The sequence below is a fragment of the Acanthisitta chloris genome, unplaced genomic scaffold (assembly GCF_000695815.1).
Source record: "Acanthisitta chloris isolate BGI_N310 unplaced genomic scaffold, ASM69581v1 scaffold28555, whole genome shotgun sequence".
Classification (NCBI taxonomy): Eukaryota; Metazoa; Chordata; class Aves; order Passeriformes; family Acanthisittidae; genus Acanthisitta; species Acanthisitta chloris.
This window is the reverse complement of record NW_008672627.1, coordinates 4,692-29,061: the sequence shown is the minus strand read 5'-3', so window position 1 is coordinate 29,061 and position 24,370 is coordinate 4,692. Positions and strand designations below refer to the sequence as shown.

The 24,370-nt window shown below is 38.6% G+C and overlaps 1 protein-coding gene across 1 annotated transcript; it reads left to right on the top strand.

Annotated features, from left to right (window-relative positions):
- Window positions 1–2,703: 2,703 nt before the first annotated feature.
- On the top strand, window positions 2,704–21,303 carry SMIM14 (small integral membrane protein 14). The gene is made up of 4 exons (XM_009074597.1): window positions 2,704–2,809; window positions 15,361–15,409; window positions 20,010–20,158; window positions 20,693–21,303. The coding sequence occupies exons 1-4, from the start codon at window positions 2,735–2,737 to the stop codon at window positions 20,723–20,725; spliced, it is 306 nt and encodes a 101-aa protein (XP_009072845.1). The 5' UTR covers window positions 2,704–2,734; the 3' UTR covers window positions 20,726–21,303.
- Window positions 21,304–24,370: the final 3,067 nt, after the last annotated feature.

The following is a 24,370-nucleotide window of genomic DNA, read 5'->3' as shown; positions in this document are numbered from 1 at the left end:
TGCCAGTTCTATAGCCCCAACAATTCAAAACTTCTGTATAAAAAATGCAGACCACCTCCACTGGTTACTTATGCCAGACCCTTGGCTTCTGGATTAATTTTGATGTAGTGTAGTGTTGTTGTTTTTAGTGCAGATTCTATTACTTTGGAATCATGTTAACTTCAGACAGAATGTTTTAGTGCTGAAGATGCCTGGTTTAGTCCATGAGAAATCTGTAGCAACTCTGATTTATGTATCATATAGAGTGAGTGTTTCTTTGAGTACCAAAGTGATAAATATTTTCATGCAGTATCTTATACCAAGGAGTAGAGCTCACCAATATGTACAATTTGAGAGTCTTGCTAATGAGCATCATATTGGAATCACATTGGAGGGATTTAGTGCATGGAAGACTAGCAAAAATTCTTGTTTGCCTTCATGATAGAAAGGAATTCAGTTTTCTAATTATTAGAGTGGAGTGAGGCAGAGTATAATTTCTGTATCCCAGAGCTCACCAGCTGCATGCTATTTACTCAGGAGTGATGTTGCTGAATTGGAACAGAATGTATAGTCATTGCAATAATTTAAAACACAGAACTGTCTCCAGGTGCAAAAAAACCCAACCAGACTGTAGCGTAAAGATTGTGGTTTTGATCGTAGGATGTATGAAATAGCTGTAGGACTGGGAGTGGGGAAGATAATACAATAGTTACTAGAACTGAGAATGCTATTTTTTAAATCATGAGAGACTAGAAATATTTTCGAGATGGCTTCATTGCCTACAATTTCAAGATGATGTTCAAGTCAAAAGGTAATGGTGGGCTTTTATTTCTGTCTTCAATCATCAGAGACCGTGCTCCACTTTGTTCCTGAAATACAGTAATTCCAGTTCTGGCCACAGTATTTTGATTTCAGTGGTAGTGTTTATGATGGCTCTGTGGGCCTCTTTACATTGGAAAGGTCATGTTGACTCTTCGATGGTGCATCATATTTGTCCATGCTTACCAATTCTTTCCTTTATTATGCTCTCTATCAGTTTGCTTAGCCTAGAGGCCATAATATATACCTTCTCAGCTGTTATCAGAGAGAGCTTTGGCATATTTACCAGCTGTGTCTTCCAGCTGTTTGTAAAATCTCTGATTTAAATACTGTGCAAGCATTAATATGGCCAGCCCAAAATACTGCAATTTTGAGTAAAGTAACTCTCAGTGAGAGTACTTGCAGGTATTTGACACTGTAGCCTTACCAGTTGCCACGGCCTTGCCAGTTACTCCATGAATTCCAAGAGAAACAAGATGATGGTAAGGAGAAAAACATACAGAAAAGATAAGTAAAGTAAAATAAAAAAAATGAGCATTTTTTTTCTTCAGGTCACGAGGAAGAGAAGGGAGGACATCCTCCCATTTTCAGTCGTAGACTGTATGTTGAACAACTGTATTTGCAAAAGGTGGAGAGCTCGTGTGACTCAGAGCAGAGAGGTCAGAGCTGGGCAGGACCAGTTAGCCGCTGACGTGTGATCAGACAATTGCAAGTACTGGGAAGCAGGAAACATACTCTGCAACAGGATTTTGGTACAAGCAGGCACACAGGGGAGCCAAGAAATCCTGCTTCGTACTCTGTGAAAATACTAGTCTCTTAGGGCCACAAAACATTAACAAACTTCAAGATCTGGTTACACAGCTCAGTTGATATTTAGTACTTTATGCATTCAAAGCACGTTACAAATGATAGTTAAGCCAAGAATGTTTTAATGAGGAATACAGACATGTGTCTTTTTACAAGTGAAAGTCATCAGACAGCATAGTGTCTTTCTTCTTTGCAACTGGTCAGCCCCATATAAAATCCCTATTCCCTCCTTATTTTGGAAATACATTTTTGCAGAATTGATCTAATACACTGTGAAAGTCCTCATTGGAGAGAAATCAATCCCTGATTTGACCACAAGGGTAGAAATGCCTTGCAATCTGCTACCTGTTTTGACCCTCAATTAAGTCACTGAGAAGCTATTGATAATAAAGGTACACTCACATGCCTGACATGTCTGGTGTAAGTGCTTTTAGCAGGTGAATAACCTAGAATTGATTTCCCAGCATGTCCAGAACAGCTTCTTTGGACTTTCCATATTGCAAAGTGATTGACCTCCTTCTTTGATCTAAAATTAGTGCACATAGCTCCATTTTTAAAGTGTTTCCAAGTACATTCACTTTTGCCCCCCTGCTGCTTGCTTTCCTTATACAGCAAGGATGATTGTTTCCTTTAGCAAAGAACTTACTGGGGTTTAAATTATTTTCCTGTACATTGATCTGGAAGGAGAATGCCAGCAGTTTGTTGGGGTTTAGGAGTACAAATTCCACTGTATACATACACTTAAGAGTGCCACTGTGCAGATGAAAGAAAAGAGTTTGTGCTTCTTGTTTGTTAGGATGTGTATATCATTGTGGTATGTGGGAAGACCCAAGGGAGACACACAAAGTCTTGCAAAAAAATTTCTTTGGCTCTCTAGGGAAGTCTATGTAAGACAGTGCTTTCAGCAACATCAAAATGTAACTGCACATACCAGACTTCTTCATTCATACTGCCAAAGGAATAATAGGATTACCCTGCTTTGTTTTGCTTTTTCACCCTGGCATTAAATGAACTGAAACTTGATGTGTGAGTCCCTGGAAAATAAGGTCAGTTGAAAAAGAGTTCATTGTCCTTTTATTCTTATTCTTCTTAGGTGTTCACAGATAAGTTCAGGTTTATCCAGAGAACCATGGCAGAAGGTGGATTTGATCCCTGTGAATGCATTTGCTCGCATGAACATGCAATGAGAAGACTGATTAATCTGGTAAGGATAACATGAGGATATTTGGAAGGGTGGTTATTCAGACATTACTTCAGCTCTTGCAGATTTGCAGTTACTGATGCTTTTGATTCTGCTTATCCAGTAGCATGTACAGTTAGAATCTGTGTATCCGATTTTCTGATGAGCTTTGGAATAGTTAATACAAGTTATAGCTTTCTGGTTATTTCCCAGAGCTGCATTTTGACAGCACTGATAGTGTTTTTATTGCAATGTTTCTTTATATGCCTTTTTTCAGTGTGCATAAACCCAGAGAAATTGCCCTGCAAACTCTTTGAGGTCAAGGTGATACCACACATTCGAAGTTCCATGCACAGATATGGCAAGATAACAATGTCTAAATTTTTTAAACTACCCTTTAAAAAAATTCTGAAGTTAAAAATCCGGTGATTTAAAAAAATTCTGAAGTTAAAAATCCAGTGATTTTTTTGAGTTTTGAGTTCTGTTTCTTGCCATGTCATTGATACGGCTGAGCAACTTCAAGCCTAAATTAATATCATGTTAAGTTATGGAGTACATCAACCACTCAAGACAATATGTGTGAAGAGTGTACTCTCTAGGATCAGTCCCATCAGACCATTCAGCTAAGCATCAAAACTGGAGTTGCCAAACAGCCCAGGTCTGTGTAGTGACCAGCTGCAGCAAAGTCCAAAATGACACCAGACAAATTGAGCATGTCTGCATAGCCAATTCCGTGTGCTTTATAGGCCTAATGATTTCCTTTGGCACTTCCCAAGTGTGGTACAGTCAGTGTTCCCTTTATACTCAAAAGTCATTAGGCATTGTCTTACTTTCTTATTGATGAACAGTCAGGAGGTTTGTTTGGGGGTTGGAGAGGCAGTGAAAAGGATGTGTGCCCATTTGCTGACATTACCAGCATTCCTGTGCATTGTTTCCTGTGCATTGTTTCTGCCTGTTGTGTCTTGTCTTATTGCATGGCACCACCAAGAAGAGCCTGTCTCCCTCCTCTTGGTACCCTCCATTTGTGTACTTACATACATTAGCAAGGGCCCCTCTCAGTTGTCTCTTCTCAAGGCTGAACAGGCCCAATTCCCTTAGCCTTTTCTTGTTTACCAGCATTCCTGTGCATTGTTTCCTGTGCATTGTTTCTGCCTGTTGTGTCTTGTCTTATTGCATGGCACCACCAAGAAGAGCCTGTCTCCCTCCTCTTGGTACCCTCCATTTGTGTACTTACATACATTAGCAAGGGCCCCTCTCAGTTGTCTCTTCTCAAGGCTGAACAGGCCCAATTCCCTTAGCCTTTTCTTGTGAGATGCTCCAGTCCCTTAGTCATCTGCTCTCTGCTGACCTGCTCCAGGAGCTCCATGTCCTTCTTGTACTAAGGAGCTCAGAACTGATTGATTCTGGACACTGAGGCTTCTGGACCATGCTGAAGTGGTGACAAAAGAGCCCCCAGGACTAAGTTCAGGAAGTTGGGAAGAAGAAAGGAGGATGCATGTTGGTTGCCCTTTCTCCTGAAGCTTGTCAGATGCAAATCTAATCCAGCATGGTTCAGAATTTCAACCCCCATTCAGCACATTTTATCTCCTGCTTTTATTCCTAGAAGGTACTGACAGCCAATGGCACCAGTCAGCCAGTTCTCTTTGGCTGGGGCTGGAGGATTCAAGGTATGAACAATCTAGATGAGTTGTGTCCAGTGTCAGAAGTGCCACAAATGTCTGAGATTGTGTTCGTGGACTGCTCCATGCAGTGTAATGTGGGTACAAACGGATCATCTGGACACACACTGGTTCCTGTATTGTGAATGTGAACAGGACACATCATAGCTGCATGCTCAGGCTGTCACCAAGAGCAGTCTAACCATGTTCCTGTGTAGTTGCAGGAATGGAGTTTATTACTCAGTGTCCACCTTCCAAAATGATCATACCAATTAGCACTTGAAACTGTGAGGAGTAAAGGGAAATGCCAGATTTCATCTCTCCTAAAAAGCAAAGCAGATGCTTCTAAATATTTATAAGACCAAATGACTAGCTAGGATACTTCAGCAGAATCTAGAAAGCAATAGTCTCAGTCAGCAGCCAGACTATCCTCAAGTAACCTGTTGCATGATTTTTCGCAGGAGACTTGCTAAACCTTCATTATTGCATCTCTAACTTTTATGCTTCAGTAAGAGTTTGAATTCTCAGCTGCTATTTTGTCACTCAGTCTTACACAACATAAGCAAACAGGAACGCTACTATTTGTGTTAAAAGGAGCCCTTGGACATTGGCTCTCAAAGTTGGTGAACCCCACAAGTCTTAATGGAGACTGGGTGTCCACTGTCTCTAAAAGTTTGGTCCTCAAACCTTTACTCATTGTGATAAAGAATCCAGACAATCTGTTGTTGTTCAGTCTGTGGGGGAGAAAAAAATATCCAAACACGCTATGTACCTAGAACGGATCTTTTTAACCTAGATAGGTAAAAACCACACCAGAGAACATTTGAATGGTGTTAGACAATTTGCTCCAAAATCCTGACTGTAGCTCCCAGCTATAACAAGGTGGTTGTAATTCACTCCAGACTGAGCATTGTAAATCCAGAAGTTCAGAGATAAGATGAAATTTAACAGAATTACAGTGTAATTATAGGAGATGCCCAAGTGTGAAAATGCACTTTTAGGATTCTGCAGTCCAGTAATGACGTTGTGCAAAATGCCCATGATGGATGTAGACTTTCATAACTTGCATTTGGGTTAAAGTAAACTAGTTTTGACAGACTTAATTTGTTTTTACCTATCTAGAACAACACTGATAAGAATTAAGGCTCCTGCTAATGAAGAAGTCATGGTGTATTCAGTCACAACTATTACATGTAGAGGTAAAAATACATATTCAAATACCCAAGTTTTCTGGTAGAGTTCATTGTATGGGAGATTTGAAGGACACTGTTATTCCAAGATCAGGAGGTCAAAAAAATCTGCCTCTAGAACCTGAAGTTCTCATTCTAATTTCCAACTTGGTACTTTTAACTTCTAATTTAATTGGTGTATTTACTTTGAAGCTCTTAGAAAATGTATTTGGCATTCAGAGTGCAATTTGTGGTTGAATATCTTACTTTTTTTTTATAGTATATAGTTTAAATCTCTACTTGAAATGCAGATTTCAGTGCTTCTTGTCAGTACAATTAATGCTTATACAATGAAAAAAGAAAAGCTATTGTCATTTAAATGCTTGTGCCTCTCTACTGTTAGCTGCACCACAGAAAATTACAAACAAGAAAGCTGTTTGTTTTTAAAAAGAGGAACTCATACTGAGCTGTGAGGTTTGATTATTTATCTGTCCTTCACATTGCTTGACTAAGTAGGGCTTTGTTTTGTTGGGTTTTTTTCCTTCTTAATTCATAGTACCATGAAGATTTGCTAGACAGTGAACTGTATATCTCTAATGTGCATAATACTTTTAAAGGATATTTTGCTACTTATTCAGTTAACTGGAAGATATTGTTCATGCACACAGTTCTTAGAATTTATATATACATGCTCAAGTGGCATGGAATTATTTTATGCTGAATGTTCTATCATTTTCTGCAGTGGATTTCTCAGGGTTGTGCTTGATGTCAAAATATGAACATTTTGCACATGTAAACTTGTATAGTATGGCCACTGTAAATAATAAGCAGATATGATCTCCAAGTATTCCTAGGAAACACTAGAAATCTAAATTTTTTGGCTGTGGCTTCATGAGTATCATTTCTAGTATGAAATACCATGGCACCATCTGTTACGATTTGGTGGTGTTGTGTAACAATTTGACTATTGTATGTTGGGTTCACTATTTACTCTATGGATGTAGGAGATAACTGGGAACTTTTATAAGAGGAAGTAAGCATAAAAGAAAAATATCACAAGACTTTCCATCTTCTGCAGATACACAAGTGTTGTCAGAAGACAATGACAGGTCTGTTAGCTTGCATGACTTTATCTCCTGTTCAGTCTCCTCCATCTGCGAAACTTATTTTGACAAGCAGAGCCAAAGTTCAAGAGTGAAGAACAACAAACGACATCAAATAATTTTATTGGGGGAAATCTGTCAGACAAGGAGACAGTTGTTTGAAAGAGTCACAGTGAAGGACATTCCGTGATATCCAAAGGAAATTGTTCCTGTCTTAGTTTCGGCAGAAGGCAGCAAATCTCTAGACAAGAATGATGTTCTATTTAAACCTTTTTATTTCCCCTTTTTCCACTTACTTTGTAGTATAAAAATGTTACTCCTCTGGACATCAATGCTCTCTGAGTAAGCATGGCTGATCCATGGTGTATCTTAGCCCAAGGGTTAGTTCAAGTCTGAAAACTACACTGAAAAAGTCTTTGTGGTGGCAGGGGATAATCATACACAGGGCATCTCCTATGAAGCCTGAAACCTGCAGATGACTGTTTAGAGTGGCCAGAAATGTCAAAGTAAGCCAGTAACACAAACAACTTTGTGTCATGTAAACATCCTTTTTCTTCTGGTACAACATTATTTGCTTTACGGAAACTGCGACTTCAGAATTCTCTCATAGTAATTTTTATGAAAATGAGCCATATGTTCTTTAACCCAAAACATTGCTAATTCTATAATACAAAAGGACCCATCTTGATGAACTGCCAGCAGTTCTACTTACAAACCTCTGTGGGAATTACAGCCTTGTGTTTTGTTCTTCTGTAGCTAATTGCAAAGTAATGGCCCATGTCTAGTTGTGTTGCTATATCAGAAGGCTTGAATGTCTCAAAAACTCTGGGGGGATACAAAGCAAAGATTTATATTAATCTCTCTTGCATTTTGACGTGTCACTAGATTATTTTTTTAATAGCAAAAATTTCTAATTCTCAAACTATTTCAATATTTTGACGTGTCACTAGATTATTTTTTAATAGCAAAAATCGCAAATTCTCGAACTATTGCAACGTAATTGGTTCAAATGCTTCTGTCAACTAAGTTTCCACATAATTCTCTTGCCCAAGTCATTTTAGAGTTGTACTATTACGAACTGGCATAGTCTGAAATAGTATCCAGCACAGCCACGAGTCTCAACTGAGGGAGACTTCGTGCAAACAACACTGAATAAACACAGATGACTAAAATAGGTCAGTGTTGTGTGCTGCAAGGGGTTGAAAAGCTCTCAAGGTGTTAGCACAGCTAAGCCCCACTTAAATAGTTCCTGAGGCAACCAGCAAAAGTGAGTTGCTCCACTCATGTGGCTCTCCACTGAAAGCACAGCAAAACAATACTAAATACATTTGTGGTAATTTAAAGTGACTGCCCTGGAGACCTCTTACACATGTTCCATGGCATTTGCCTTCTGATTTTTTTTTTTAATAGCAGGTGCTACTGCTTCTAGTCTATAGTCACTCTTAGCCAGACATCCCAAGGGCAGGAAATTGCATTTTGCTCTAACTTGCCCTTTTGTCCACGAGGTTCAAGCTAGTTCAAGAAAGACCTTTCCCAATAGCTGAACTTTGGGTTGTTCATTAGGACAGAGAGAGATTCCTCTGCATTCTTCAGAGATGCAGGGGAAAAGACTTGATGCACCTCTGAAGGCACTGAGCCAGAAGAATAAAACCCAAGGTCGGAGCAGCAGAGGGTGAGACTGTTCCTGAGTGCTCTTGTTCCACTGACTTCTCTTTTCCTGCCTTTCACTGAGTGCCCAAGTTGCTGGTGTTGCACAGGTTAAGGCCTCAGAACTGTATTACAGAATTAATGTACTGCTAATGCATGTAATAACCTAGAAACTAGTTCTAGATCAAACAGTGTAAATGGAGACTGTTTTCTAGACAGGTAAGTGGATGTTAAAAAAACCACAACAGACAAAATAAAAAAAAAAAAAGCTACCATGAAAATTAGTGTCCACTCAGGTCTCTGTCCCATGGAGAGCTTATTTTCCTATAAATTAGGTATCAGGACTTAACTGAAAGTTGAAGGTGTCTGTCATTCTTTACATTTTCCATTCCTGAGCTTTGTTGAGCCGCTGGAAACTGCTGCTTCTTAACCAATATATATACATTTTGGAAAAAAAATGTGTGTGTGTGTGTATATATATATATATGAAAATCTCACTTATGCCTCATGACCATCTCAAGTCATATCTTGAAGATTCTGTCAGCTTGATATTCCAGAAGTAATTAATAGCTATAACCTGTACTATGAATGGCTGAACTCTGATGATCAGAGATGTGTTATGGCCATCACTTCTGCTGAAAAAGGAATAAATTGTGCCTTTTCTCTCAGGCCACATGTGGTTGTTATCCACACTCAGAGCAAACTGTTCTGATCTGTTGGAACTGCTAGTTCTAAGCCTTATTCTCAAGGCTGCCTACGTGGGAGTACCCTTTTCATTTGCTAATATGCATCGTTTTGCAGAAGGTACTCAAATGTTTGGTCAAAAAACCTGCATGTATTCTGGTTTTGCATTTTAGATCTAAGTTTGCTAATGTCCTCTCGGGAGATATGTATGTTGTTTATGAATGTTTTCAGATACATCTGTGTTAAGACTGTAATATTCTATCTTGTGTATTTGTTGTCTAGTGTTTCCTGTAGTCAGAGATGGTGTGAGCTCCTTCTAATGATCCCAACCATCACACTGTTTCACCTTCTTTTCCCTGACTTTCTCAGTTCTGCTAATTCGTTCTGCTTTGCACTCACTAAAAGGAGGATGTTAGTGGTATCACAGGTCCTCAAGGCCAGCAGAATTATTAAACGAAGTACCAAATAAAGTCATGCAATTGTGAAGTGAGGGAGGGGTGGAAAAGGAGGATCTATGCAACACCAAGGTGAAACAGCAATCCCAGAACAAATGAGAAAATGAAAAATGTGTTCTTGCTCAAGTCAGGGTTCCTGTTTGCAGTGGTCCCTGTGACTGACTTAGCTGCTGCATCTTCGTCCGTAAAATGTCATGTCTTTCACTACAGATGTTAATGTTCTCCTCTGTCATAACTGGCTGGTGATTCTGGGTCATAAGTGTTGGTTTGTGATCATAGAATCATAGAATTTAGGGGTTGGAATGGACCTTACAGATCATCTAGTCCCAACCCCCCCTGCTATGGGCTGGGACACCTCCCCACTAGGAATATTATTCTGAAATGTAGCAACCATCCTTCTCTCTCATTTGTGATGGGAGAGAAAATTACTTGCCACCTCACAGGACCAAATTCCATGTTTTTCTTGCACACTGTTATTCTGCCCCTTTATGAACAGTAATTTATTTTTATTTTAATTCTGCATATACTCAAAGAAAATGAAGGAGTGGGGAAGGCAGCATTCACTTTTTCCTTGTTTGTTCCCCTAAGAGAAGCTAATGTAGTTTAAGAGACAATTGAATTCATCAGTATGCCATTCTTTTCCTTGTATTTTTCTCCTATTTTTCTTTGCCAGCTTGTAGCAGAATAATACATGTAGGTGTCAGTTTTTGCATCTTTAAATCTGAACTCTACAGATAGCACTACAATTCAATTTGCAATCTGGCTTGTATTCAGGACTGGCATATCCTACCATAGCAATTTATTTATCATGTTGTTTACTAAATCATTTATGTACTTTATGCAGAACAGACATGGCTGCCAACAAAGCTTAAACAATTATTTCATTACCCAGAAGCATGAGGATGCAATCAGGAGTTTGCCATGGGGTTGTCATCTTCTGGAATCATTAGAGAGAAAAAGCAAAGCTTACAACCGGCCTGCATGGCAAAAAAGTATTTTCACAAGGGGTGATATTTTGCACTTGTTATCACATAACATTTTATATCAATGATCTTTATGATTTAATTTAAAATTTATTTTTATTCATGGAATAAATGACCATATTGAGTTAGTTATTTGTCCTTGCTTTCTTACTTATCTGTCCTTTTCATTGTCACCGATACCCATTTTTGCTCTTATCTTTGTACCTATTTTATCTGTTTCTTTCACACATCTCTTTGTGCTTTCTTCTGCTACAATTTCTTGTCTGGAGGTCTTTCCTTGACCTGTCTCATGAACTTACTTATTTTTCATTCATGTATTTTCTGAGGACTTACTTCTTTGAGCTGGCTCAAAAGTTCTTCTCAAAGGTAATTATTTTAATTATCTCTACATAAATAACTTATTTTCATCTCATGTCCATCTGCAATAGACTGCATTTATTATTCCAGTTTGTTCCTAACACAAGTCCTGTTCTTGTTTTGTTACCTCTTTAGTACATCATTTCTGGAGTTGGAAAGTGCTTTTGAACAGAGACTATACCACTATGCCTTTTGAAATATGACAAGCTGGTGAGCTGTCTGATCACTGATATCTTCCTGATATTTCTATGCTTTGTCTTTTTTTTAACTCTGAAATAATACACTTAACTTATAAAGTGTTCTCACTGGATAGGAACTCTGAATCGTTTGTCAGGCAATATGCTGTTGATTTTAATTTTTTTACAAAAATTCTGTGTGCAGAGGTTGCAGGACCAATCTCAGAGGTTGTGAGACTATTGAACTCTGGGGTAGCAAACTGAAAATTGCTCTGAAGAGTTTCAGCAAACTCCTCTGAAGAGGAAGCAGAGGAACTGACACAAGAATGAGTTACTGTGAAGGTAGACAGAAGTCTGAACTTCCTTCTCCACAATAGCTATCTGTGATGAGTGGTAAATGCAAAGCAGCTTAACTTCTTTCATGGGAAGACTGAAGTGATCCCAGTGGCTGAGGTCAGTGTGTTGGAGAAACAAGTTCTCTGTTTAGCTAGAAGAAGCTGTTTTCACTGGGCTTAGTGTTTCACTTGGGCTTCGGTGATTTTGTGGAACAGCTAACACAGAATTAAAGTTCACACCCTGTTTCCACCACACAGTGGCATGTTTGTGTGCCTGGAATAGGTTTGCACGGGGAAAAACACCCCAAACCAGAAACTTTACTTAATATGGTGACTTCACAACCAAGTTTTTGGAGGTTGGTAGTAAAATGTGGTGGCTCTCATTGCTGACTCAATGTGGTATCTGCTGTAAGAGTAGCAGCAGGACACAGGTTCCAGGTGTGCTTGATGGGTAGATGCTGTTGATCCACAAGACATCATGTTAAACCTGCACTTGATGTATACATCTGTATGTATACAAGTATATGTATATATACTTGTATACATCTGTATGTATACAAGTATGTATACAGACTTGTATACATCTTGATGTATACAAGTCTGAAGGAGCAGGATCTCAACTCTCTTGTGTTAGTGTGAGCTGGGGCTAAAAGCTGTTTTTTTTGGAAAAGAAAAAAAAAGGAAAAGCTACTTCAAATTGCAACTTGGAGCCGTTTGAACGTGCTCCTTTTATTTTTGTTATGCAAAATTTCAGTGTCATGGAGAAAGAGTGAGGAAGAGCCCTTTTCTCTCTTACCATCAGAACTAACTTGGTTTCTTTTTTTCTTGGTATTGTGTTGGGATTACACTCGTGATTTATCAGTAATTGAATTACAGATTTGCTGTAATTCAACCACTGCTGCCTCTTCCAAGAATTTATGAGGGGCTTCATAGAAACCAAATACTCCTATTGACCAGGAGTTCTTGTAGTTTGGGGATTATTGAATTACTTTAACTTAGGCTATTTTAGATTTTAAATGTACTTGTAGGAAATGAAAGTTCACAGTTCTATTTAAATAATGCATATTTATAATTAATATTTTTTAATTTTGTCTCCTAGTTTGTACTGTATTAAAACTGAATTTTTTTGAGTCTTTTTAGCTCACTTTTAGCTTTCATGCTATTTACAATTTGTTTCATTGTGGACAATAAAAGATAAATTCATTGTTTGGCATACAGACATTAAGTCTTTGAACTACAAACTGCACAGAGTGTTGACATTCAGATTTAAATGGAAAAAAATAGTAAGTTCGATAGGTGCTTAGTTTTATAAGATTTTTCACTCTCTTCTTTTGTTGTATAAGCTCTGATGTTTCACTCACTGAATTTCTGTGTTCTTCTAAAGGTTTAGAATATATAGCAAAACATGAAAAGGCTGTTGCTGACTTTAGCAGATGTCAGATCAGGCAGTCAACTATTAATCTTCCACTAAATTCACATTTCTGACAACACAAGGAGCTCTGAAATATAAATAAAACCAAAACCATTATTAATAATACTGTCTTTCAGTATGTAAGAGTTAACATATTCAAAGAATTACTTCTCTACTCAGAGTTTTCTCAGTAACTCTGTAGTGTTCCCAGTCTAAAAAACATGAGTGTATTTGAAAAGTCTTTTGGAGGGTTTTGTTGAAAACAGGAAAGTCTGGTTCAGCTTTTTACTGTTATCCCACAAATTTTCATCCAAACTCCCCCTCCACATTGGGATAGAAAAATCTGAATATAAAGGACTATTTATTTCCAGTCCCTGACAGTTGCTCTTTTTTCAATTACCTGAGAGTTGAAATATCCCACATTCAATTTTTTCTCAGCAGTTACTATGTTCCTTAAGGGTGTAGTTATCCAGAGAGAGCTAACTGGTAGAAGAAACATTCTCATTACCTTTCCCAGCCATTCACCTTATGTAAGCATTTCATACATGTGCCAGAAACGTTTCTCCTCTTTTGACTAAACGAGCGACCACAAGGGATCAGATTTGTATTGGGTTACTGAGTTAGGAACTCATTGACCCGAGTGAATTGAGAAAAACCTGTTTTTACTGCTGCTCATTTTCCATCATCTGCTGTGTTTCGTCCCAGGAGGACAATACACAGCCTGTCACTGAGCTGTTGAGAACAGATTTGTTACCTGGCTCTGTGGCTTACAGAGCCATCCTAGAGCTTTCAAAAAGTTGTGTTTGGAGAGAGTGTAACACTTAGCTTGGGAGATCACTGATATGTGGCTGGAACACCCCAAGGCAGTGTTGCTTATCTGGACAGACTAGATAAGCTGTATGAGAACTTGCTATCCTGGGATCAGAGGGATAACCAGATGCTTTATGCTTGTACAATGTTTCTGATCATATACCTGTTACCCATTTTAATTCTGGTCATCATTCTGTGTTGATTACCTGTAAACTGTGCTTTAAGTAGGGATTATAAATTAAGACCCCTCCAGAATTAAACTCTTAAGCAAACAGAAGATAATTATGTTGCTGATCTCTTTAAAATGTGGGTATGGCAATAATCCAGTTTTCCCCGTTCAGAAATCTTTCAGTGTCAAATATCCCAAGTGAGTACTATAGCTAATGTAAAACCTCCCCTTTGAAAATCACCTCCAAAGATTTAAAATAAAATGTGCTTTTACATTTATATAAGAAAGGCAGGAAATATGCATTGTTTGATAGACTTTTGTTTTCTTTCACAAGGTAAGTGGAAGTATTTTGTTTTTGTTTCCCTTGCTGCTGTTTTTAACTATAGAAGAGCTGAAAAGTTTAAGTGTCAGTACATTTGCTAGTAGATCTTAATATATTAATGAAACAACGAATGTGATCAATCTCTAGTTAAACATTTTTCCTTTCTTAAATGTCAGTCATTGGAAATCATTACAATAAAAGGAGCTTAGACTTTTCCAAATGTCTTCCTCCTTCAGTTCCTCTTCTGTTTCCTTGATGTGCTTTGCATAATATGACTACAGAGCAAATCAGTTACACCAATACAAAGGGAAATTGTGGAATCATTCCCATATTTCTTGCATAAAGAGCATCATCTTTGCTTTTACATTTGTGTATTTACACTGGCAATAAACAGATTAGCCTGTTGTGACATGAAGTGTTGTTATTTGTTACACTACTATGCCATAAAACCTGACAAAAAGCAAATGCCAGTTCTAACCAAGGCATTGTAACTGTTTTGTACTTTTTAAAACTTTTATTGTTAGTCTGTGTAGATTCTATTTCCATAGAACTGCACATTAAATCCCATCCATTTAACATCTCTGAACCAGGTAAAGAATGTGATATTTGTCTTTCTTTTTTGGCTCTGTCATCTGTAAAATAGTTATACTGATTTGCAGGTTAGCCAGTGTTGACTCTTCTTGCAGTTGGCAAGTTTGCCTAGTCTGTAAATGCAAATAGTCATTACAGTCACTAAAAGAATTTTAAATTTTACCCATCAGTAAAGAGAAAAAGCAGTAAAATACATATTAAAACCTGCTTTAAAAAATAATCTTGAGGGAAAAATGCTGAGTTTAAATATGAAATTTTAATTTGACTTCTCTGTGCATAACCATTGTCAGTCTGACCATTTATTGTGTATTCAAAGTATTTTAATGTTCCTTGATCTAGATAACAGCAGTGACACCTGTCCACTATAAATCCCCAAATATTTGTATAGAGTGTATCTGTGTATAATAACATCAATATCACTACAGATTTTTGACTTAATTTTGAAAGGCATTCAGTGGCTGAAAGCTGTGTGGGAGCACTAACACTGTAGTCAGGTGATTGAAAGGCATTATGTAAACAGTGTTAGGAAACTACCTCCATCCCTGGGATTCTTCACACAACATAACCCAAGTGTGATCCAGTAAAGGATCAGTTATAATTCTCCTTACCTTGAACTTGTGCTCTGACAGTATATTAAATCAAGATTTTGGAAGAAGCTGACCAAGACTCCTTGCTAAGTGGCATGCCTTTCTTTTTCTGTTTCAGCTGAGACAATCCCAGTCGTACTGCACAGACACAGAATGCCTTCAGGAATGTGAGTAACTCTTCAGATCAGGTGCATGGAAGTAAATAAACAGCAGTAACTAAAATACAGTCTGACTGGTCTTTAAAATGCAGAAGTTTATTTAGTGTTGCAGTAATAAGACTGCTAAGTTGGGAAGGTGATTTATGAGAATCTGTGATGCAGGTGAACATTTGTACATTGGAAGTATTGTGTGGAGGCAGCATTGGTGAGAAGCCTGGAGCTCTCAGTATACCAGCATGACCATGACCCCAAGCATACTGAATCTTACCATTAGCCTCCAAATAGGATGATTTGGAGAATGATAGAGAAAGATCTGGAGGGGCTTTATTTGTCCTCCTTACAGTCACAGCAGCCTAAGCAGTGAGAGGACTAGATGTTGAGCACAGACCCCCACTGGGGCTGAGCAACTCACTGTCAGCACTGTGAGCTCTCTGCTCTGCTGTGGGGGAGAGGAGGTTCCCACCAGCTCCTCCTCATAAGCTGTCACACACTGTGACTGCATTTCTGCCGACTTGGCAGCTGTGGAGCTAATGAAGCAGAGGACTGATGTGTACACTTCCTTGAAATTTGCTGCAATACACATCAAAAAACCCTCTCCCAAACAGTGAGCGTTACTAGGGCAGTCAAACATTACCAGCACCTGCAGTGAAGCATAGCTGTGCAGAGGTTATGCAGAAATGGAAGCTTGCCCTGAGGCACTGTGTTTACACTTTTTGTGATCTAGAGGGAGCATTGCCAAATGTTTATAAATAAAAATGAAGTGGATCTGTTTTTCCTATATTGCTTTATCAGTTGAGCATATGAACTCACTCAATTAGCTCCTCCCTCTTCACTCCCCTGTAAAATCTGTTTAGAGATGAGCATCTGGCTTGGGCTTGCACTGTGCCCTCCCAGTGTGAAACAGTCCCATGCTGGGCTGAAGGGGGAAAACTATGAGCTCTCTCACATAAACCCTGAAATAAAAGACCATGGGGTGCACATGTGCCATAAGAGTGCTGTTGGTTTGCTCTTCTTTATGGGCTTTCCAAGTTTATGCTGTCTGTGACTTCAGCACTCTCCTGTCCCAAATGTCCTTGGCCAGACATTTTAGTCTCCCACACCTCAGACTTCTACATCTTTTTTTTTTTTTAAAAATTATTTTAATCACAGACATATAGAAAAGGGGAAGAGGCAGATGACAGGAGACAGAATATCTTCTGTATTAGAAGTAGGCACAGAGAGGTTTTCTGAACTTTAGCCCACAGTCAAAAGGGTCAATTTCACTCAAGCCTTGGGTCATCAATATTTATGAAGCTCTTAGACTAAAGACTGCATAAATGAGTAAGTTCTGATATGTGTGGGCACAAAGCTTGTGGGATAGCTTTCATGTTACCAAGCTGTAGTACAGTGGGGATTTGAATGGTTTGCGACAAGTAGCTTTCCATCCTGAAAGAGATGTTTGCAGTAACTGTCTGTGCAGATGTAAGCAATTTGGCAGCAATTGTTCCAAACCAGTGGTTTGTTTCAAAAACCAAAGCAAAAATTATAGAGTAAATCCTCTCCTCTGTTATTATATAGCCTTAAATCGAGTTCCAGCAAAGGTATTTTTGTGCTGATGCAATGACACTGCTTCCCTATTTGTCAGATTATTTTGTGATGCTTCTGTGATTCTGTGCTTGGGCCAGTCTGTAAGACCCCCCAGGAGTCAAAGGCAAAAATAAACAGATTGAGCCTGGAGAAGCTTCTAGAGATGTTTTTAGAGACAGATTAAAACAATTCTGGGCCAGTCTTCTGTTCATTGGTTCATTCTGTTCTGATGACCTATACCATGATGAGCTTATGTTTGAGGTGGGTCTTCTCTTCCCTAGGTCCCACAGCTCCAATTCCTGTTACTTGCTGACTTTGATTCCCATTTCAGAACATTGGTATGAATAAGCTTGTTTCACTCCCATCCGTTTGCTCATTCCCAGGACTTGGTCTTCCTTCTGCAAGCACAGCTGGGAATGTTGTCATGCACAGATTCTTAAGTTGCAAGGCTGTGGAATAACTGACAAGGCATATGTGGTTTTGTTTTGGGAGATGTCTGGGCTGGGGTTCAGCCAGTGTCACAGCCACATCACGTGTTTCACTTTTGCTACCAGCTGGAAGTTCTCAGAAACACCCTCTGTTGATTCCTTTCAAGCATACTTTGTTTTTTCAACCCTTGATTTCAGTTTTAGGTTTTTGGAGCCTTATTAAAGCAGTAGTACCAGAGCACCCTCATTCACATTTTTGTGTATTATCTGTAAATTCTTCTTTATGGTTGTTGGCATCATTATGTCATAGTGACTACTCTGCAGAGAGTTTCCTGCCAGGGTCAGGACCAGTGCTTGTGGGTTTGTACTCCTACGTACAGGAAGATATGAGCACCATCTCAGTGAGCATTTGGGCAGTCTGTCTGATGGCTGTTCCTCTGCTGGTTCTCCATCAGAATATCTGCTGTGACGTTACAGTGTGTATCAGAGTCTGGTGACTGTTCCCTCCATTTCAGTGGGTGCCTTGCAGAAAAAAAGACTGTAAGTGTTGAATAGGCAACACATTGGATATTCTGTTGGGAGTGTTTATGCTTAGCAAATCAGAGGATCCTGCAGTTTCCCTTGCAATGAGGAATAAGAGCAATAATTCTTTTCTGAATTCTGTCTAATGCAAGTGGAGCATGGAAGTTCTCTGACATCTGTGGCAGTTGCAACATCAGTGGTTCATCCAGCCCAGGGAGGATCCCAGCTGGTACTGATCTGCTCTGATGGCTCATGGCCCTTCTGTCTCAAAGGAAATGAGGGGCTACTGCCTGAGGTTTTTTTCTCTGTGTTCTAGCAATTCCCAGATGACGTGACCTGGATTTACCACATTCATATTTTCAACACTACTCTCAATGCTCTGGTAGCTTGTAATGTGGTCAGAGATGACTGTCTCAAACGTTGTCTACCCCCCTTCCAAATTTTTATGTGATTTCAAATGAATACGTGTCTGTGATTCATCTTGAGTTGTACTCATCTAGGGAGCAGCCTAATCAAACAGCACAAATGTCTGCCAACTCTTCCCTCCCTTTCCTGGTAATTCCCCTCTCCCTTCCTCTGCTCAAGTCTTTTTTGGCTTTCTTCAGGTTCCTTATTGCTGCCTGTGAGAGCTTGCAGGGATTATCTGCTCAAGGTCCCACAGTCTCTGTCTTCCCTGATGATTCATTTGTAAGATACCTCTCTTGATGTGGTTTTGTGCCTTTCTTTCACAGAACAAGCAAGGCTTGATGAAAAGAAGAAGGCCCAAGTCAGAGAACATGCTTTTGCCTTTCCACAGGCAGATGTTAAACAGTAAAACGATCCAAAAGGAGATATTTCTACCATGAGAGGGCAGACAAAAAGCACTAAAAGAAATGCAGTCTCTTCTCTTTTTCTTTAGAGTACAACCTCACTCTGAAGGAAAAATAGCATTTTAAGAGGAGAACTAACTTCACGTAGGGAGTACAGTATGGGCACTTATTAGTTTTAATATTGTATTCTTGATATGCTGAGCCCAGGGAACCAGATACTCTGAAAATAAAGACCTTGGACTGGATTTAGTGTTGTGTGGAAAGGTAGGTTAGAGAATGTGTTTCATGTCACTCAGTGACATGGGAATAAGTACTGCTACATTCTGTACTAGTTGTTGTCTCCTGGGCACTGGAGATTAATAACCAGATCCATCCATCAAAATGGGTAGTGGCAGGAACATTCATCTGTGAGGTCAGAACAGGACAATCTGTCCATCTGGAAATATTAGAAACCATCCACAGGTGCTCTGGGGGAGTTTCATTGTCTTATACATGTTAATGGTGGTGTTTGCCCGTGAGAAGCATGAACTGCTGTAATACATGCTTTTTTCTTCTTTGACATTTTTGAGTGCATGTGATGTCAGTAAAGGACATCAGGTCAACAGCCCCAGCTGATGAAGATTTTACTGGATGCTAGCAGAAACACCATATGGCTGGATGATCATTCATGAAGATCTGGCATATTGACACTGGCTCTTGTTCAAACAAACTCTCAAGAAATAACTTAAGAGTAAACAACAAAATGACAATTTTTACTTTGCTCCCTTCTTGCTAGAATTAGCATATTCTCTGTGTGGGGCCTAACAATGGAGTCTAATTTTTCATCTCTGTAGTCTTATTCTTTTATTTGTTTGAGGCAAAAAACCGAAGACCACCATACATCTGGATTTTTTCCCCCCCATAAATATATTTTGCTTCAAAATTGATTTCCTAAAAAATAATCACGTTTGGTTTCTTAAACACAAAGTCTGTGTTTGTCATCTCCAGTTCACTAGGAGTTAATATGAACTAAGAAATATTCATGATAATTCTGAGAATTCCAGTGAAGTCTAATGAAATAGATTCTCTTTTCAAATGAGTAAGAAATGTGATTAAAAGAACAGTTTTACACTAACCAAGAATTACTTGTCTCAAAGCAAAAATGAAGGACTAATCAGAAAACTCAATTGAAAAATATTTCAGGTGTTTTTTTTTTCTGAGACTTATGTTGTTGCATTTTTGTTTTGATTTGGGGAAAACTCTGCTGTCACTCTGTGTTATAACTTGAGTTTTCCTTGTCTGTAGTGCCAGGACCAAACTCCTCCAGCGACAATGGCATCAGCTTTGCCATGATAATGATGGCCTGGGTGGTGATTGCACTTGTCTTATTCTTACTGAGACCTAGTAATCTAAGAGGATCAAACACAGCAGGAAAGCCAACCAGCCAACACAATGTAAGTTGCAACAGCTGAAATCTATTTTGGTTTAATACAGATTATCTTAAAGTAATTTTTTCTTACATTTCCCCCCCTATATTTTCTTGTAACTCTGTTAGAAATGAAAATGACTAAAGCCAAAGTGAAAGTGGAATCACACAGGCCAAGTGTGAGGCCTGCCATGGGATGGAACAGGCACTGAGTGTGGGTCATAACGTCCTCTGGACCTGGATGGAACTGCCTCCTCCTTTCTTAGTGCAAGGGGAAAATTGCAGCTTTAAGAGAAGTCAGTACACAAAATTACAGCATGAAGCTGGGAAGGTGATCTTTGTCCTAGATGTGGGATGATGGAAAAATCCCTATCAGTGCAGGAAGCAGTATCGTTCTTTGATGCTGCTTTACTCTAAATATTTAAAGATAGATTGAAAGACCTTAAAAGAAAGCACAGTGTAACACTTCTGAGTTCTTTTATTGCTGAATCCTCCTATGTGAAACACTGTTTCTAATACTGTCCTTGCTTTTTTCTCTCTTTTTCTCCGTTCTTCCCCCAAGGGACAGGAACCACCAGCCCCACCAGTGGACTAGAGCGTTCAGTATTGGAAAAGTTCAGCAGCTAAAACCTTGCACGACCAAATGAACGAAGTGACCAGATCACTCCCAAACTCCATTCAATACTGTCTTCTTTTCTCATTTATGTAGAGCAGAATTACCATTCACCAGTAATCTTCAGGAACTGCTTTTAGCAAACTTAATTGGAAGTTAATTTTTGCTTTGTATGGTATTACAATTCCTAGTAGATTGTAATTTGAATAATGATAAAGCATTGCAGGGGTTTTTCGGTTGTTACTGTTACTGTGGACATTCCACTCAGTTGCTCTCTGTTAGAGTGATCTTCATTTCTTTGCCGTGATTTCTGATCTGCATTGAAAGAAAAAGAAAATCCCAGTGCATCTCTAATAATCAAAGGTTACTGACCTTTCTCCAGATTAATTCATATTTCTTCTCCAGTATGCTTTTGAGAGTTATATTATGGTTGCAAGTATTAATTTAGTTATGTGGTGAAAAATAGAAATTATTTTATATTTGCCCTGGGTTCAGAGCAGCTTCTAGTCTGGTCTTTGGACCACTAACATAGGTTCAGGGTTGTTGGCAAAAGCACGAATCATACTCTGTGTGTGCCCATGCACTTAAGTGAATGTGACAATTGCAGCTGTCAAAGCTTTGACATTATGTATTGGGAACTTTACACAAAAGATTATACCACCAAAAAAGAAATTAATTTAGTCTTGTTCCTTAATAATTTATGTATCTTATTCAATATGTTGTCAAAAAGTTATATTCTAAAACCAGATGTGTTTACTTACAGACTTTATGAGAAGAGAAATTTAATGAGAAGAACTTGGTAGAATTTTCTGTCCTGGTATAGTCTTTTAATAATTGGTATCTTTACAAGTTTTTAGCCATGATGTAATGTATATTGAGCAGGATGAAATCATACCAAGAAGTTACCAAGGTTACCAACTTTCAGTATACAACATGTACTGAATTATTCAGGTTTTTTCACCTGTACGTTATCAGCAATTCTTAACACTTCATCCTTATCTGCTGGTTGTAATTGTAGAATAACAGACTTGCAGGTAACTCCATATGGCATGTCTTCTCCCTCTAATATTTGTGTGTATGTGTGGTATGTTTATGTCGTGTATGTGTGGCTGTGCACACCCCTGTGCACATCTCCCATTGTGGCAAATGGGAATGACTTTTATATGTACATTAATTTAAGAACATTTTAAAGATGTACAGAAAAGCAACACTGTATATTTTTCTTGTTCAATTTGAAAGATTGATGGGAATAATGTAAAGAACATTTTTATGTTACCAACATGAAGCTTCTTTCCATAAAGGTCAGTAGAACAGACACACAGGATTTCAAAGCCTTACTCTACAAACCTTTATTTTATGAGGACTGTAGCTGTAGAGCCGAAGGCACTAACTGTTAAGATGCATGAAGGTTTGTATTAACAGGCTCTAACAAAAATCTCACATCAGATCCCATGGTTGACAGATGCAGGGTTTTCCTCCTCAGGGTGAATGGTGAGCCAGCTAAGCTGCTTGTAAAGGTACAGCATAGACCTGAAGAAAGCCTTCTGTAATTTGATGGATTTGCCCTCTGAATTGCTATGGAATATTGTGCTCCCAAGTGTAGGAGCGTGTGTAAAAAACTGAAATAGAAAAAGGAAGATTGGGCCAGGTGCTCTCAGTGACATCAGCCCAGTGTCATGCAAGGCACTGAAACTGCAGCAGAGAGGCTGAGAGAATTTTGTCCTGTTATGTCTAATGATGTGCAGGCCACAAACACTGTGTAAAGATGTCACTGGGACGAGCACTCTGACTGTGCTTGCTTTTTGCCTTCCATGTACATTTATGTTTTGAACAGAACAAGTAATACAGCATCATTTTGTTGAACCAACAAGGAAACATATATAACCTCCTACACTGACCTTTTTTCCAAGGATTTTTGGCCAGAGTTCTTCACTGTCAGAGGCATAAAACAAGGTTCCAGTTGATGACAAAGCCAACTGAAACAGGCTTCAGTTCAGACAGAGCACCACTCCTCATCCTGTTGGAAGCTGGTGAGAATTACAGCAGATGCTCCTCCCTTGTGGGGATCAGTCTCACTTTACTTACCTGTCTGTGTGTGTATAAAACTCACCATGTGCACCCAGCTCTAAGAGTCTTGGCAAAGGAACATTTTGTTCAGAGTAATGTTGTGTTTTACCTTCAAATGAACTGTCTTTGCTTGAAATTCCTCTTAAGTAATTGTCCTAGTGATTTTTATACATGTATGCTTTCCTCATGTAAATTGCTGTTCTAAGTTTTCTATGTCAAAGAAAAATACATTGGAAATATTTTATTGTAAAATGGTTTACTAAAGAGCCAGGCCACTATCCCACATCAAAATGTATGCCTTTTAGATTCAGATACTCTCTCCAAGATACAACCTTCAGATCACCACTCTTAAATGAAACAAAAGTAACCGTAGGACTGTATTTTGCCACTCTTATTTGTGTTAAATAGTGCCTTACTCATCAAGTAGTTGCACTGAAGTTTGTGGGACTACTCTGAGATAATGTACTAGTAGCAGCTTTAGTAAGGGTGGCAGAAATCTGGCCTTTAGTGATGTAATTTGTGATGAAATAATTGTACCATGGTTACAGATGTTTATGGGAAATTTTGAGAAGGATGGAAGACATTAGTGATATGTGAAGCTCCAGGATATGATCAGTTCTGTAATGAGGGTTTTAAGCTTGGTTAGTAAAAGATGCAAGTTGTAGCAACTTGGGAAATACGGAGGGAAGTTTACAATTATACCTTAGCTTAGAACTTTGTTAAAACAATATTATTTTTAGAGTCTGCTTAACACAATTATTATACTCTGAAATGAGAAATCATATGTATTCATGTATTGTCTGCAGATCACTTAGCCTTGTAATATTCATGATTGAAAAAGGAAGAGTGATGATGTCATGTACTTAATGTAAATCGGTGGTTTAAAATATCTGAATTATGCCAAACAAAAAATCATCTGTGCCATTTGCAGTTTCCTAGTAATCTTTTACTGAGTACTTGGATTGGGATAAAGGGCTTGTACTATGCACTTTTTATTGACTTAACAAAATAAATAGCAATCATTAGTAAAGTTTTGTCTGTCTTTTGGTTTTTGTATAAGATGTAGGACTGCACCAACCTATCAGTTTCTAAGGTAATTTGAAATCACCTCAAAATAAGTATTGGTAAAAATTGCATGCCACCTGTGTAAAAACGTAACTTCTCCCTTTTCTGATGGACACTTGCCTTCTGTATGTATCTCAAGCAACTCAGAACAAATTATAAGCAGTTTCCAAGGTGTAAGATACTTTGATGACCAACATGGTTGTCTCAGCCTTTTGCTCCTCAAAGTAGTTATGCAACCTAGGAAGTTAGAAATAAAACAGGAAGAAAAATAATGGCAGAGGCCAATAATATGCCAGTGACATTACTTCATTTTAGATCAAATCCTACTACTTAGGGATTTGCAGTCTATTTTGTTGTTCCAGATCTTGGCAGGATTGGACCCAGAGCTGCTCTGAGGAAGGAAGATTATGCAATGGATCAAAGGCAGCATGTAGGAGTAGTGGAGACCTGCTGCTTCCTCTCTGTTCCCATGGAGTGCAGCACTCTTCTCCCTCT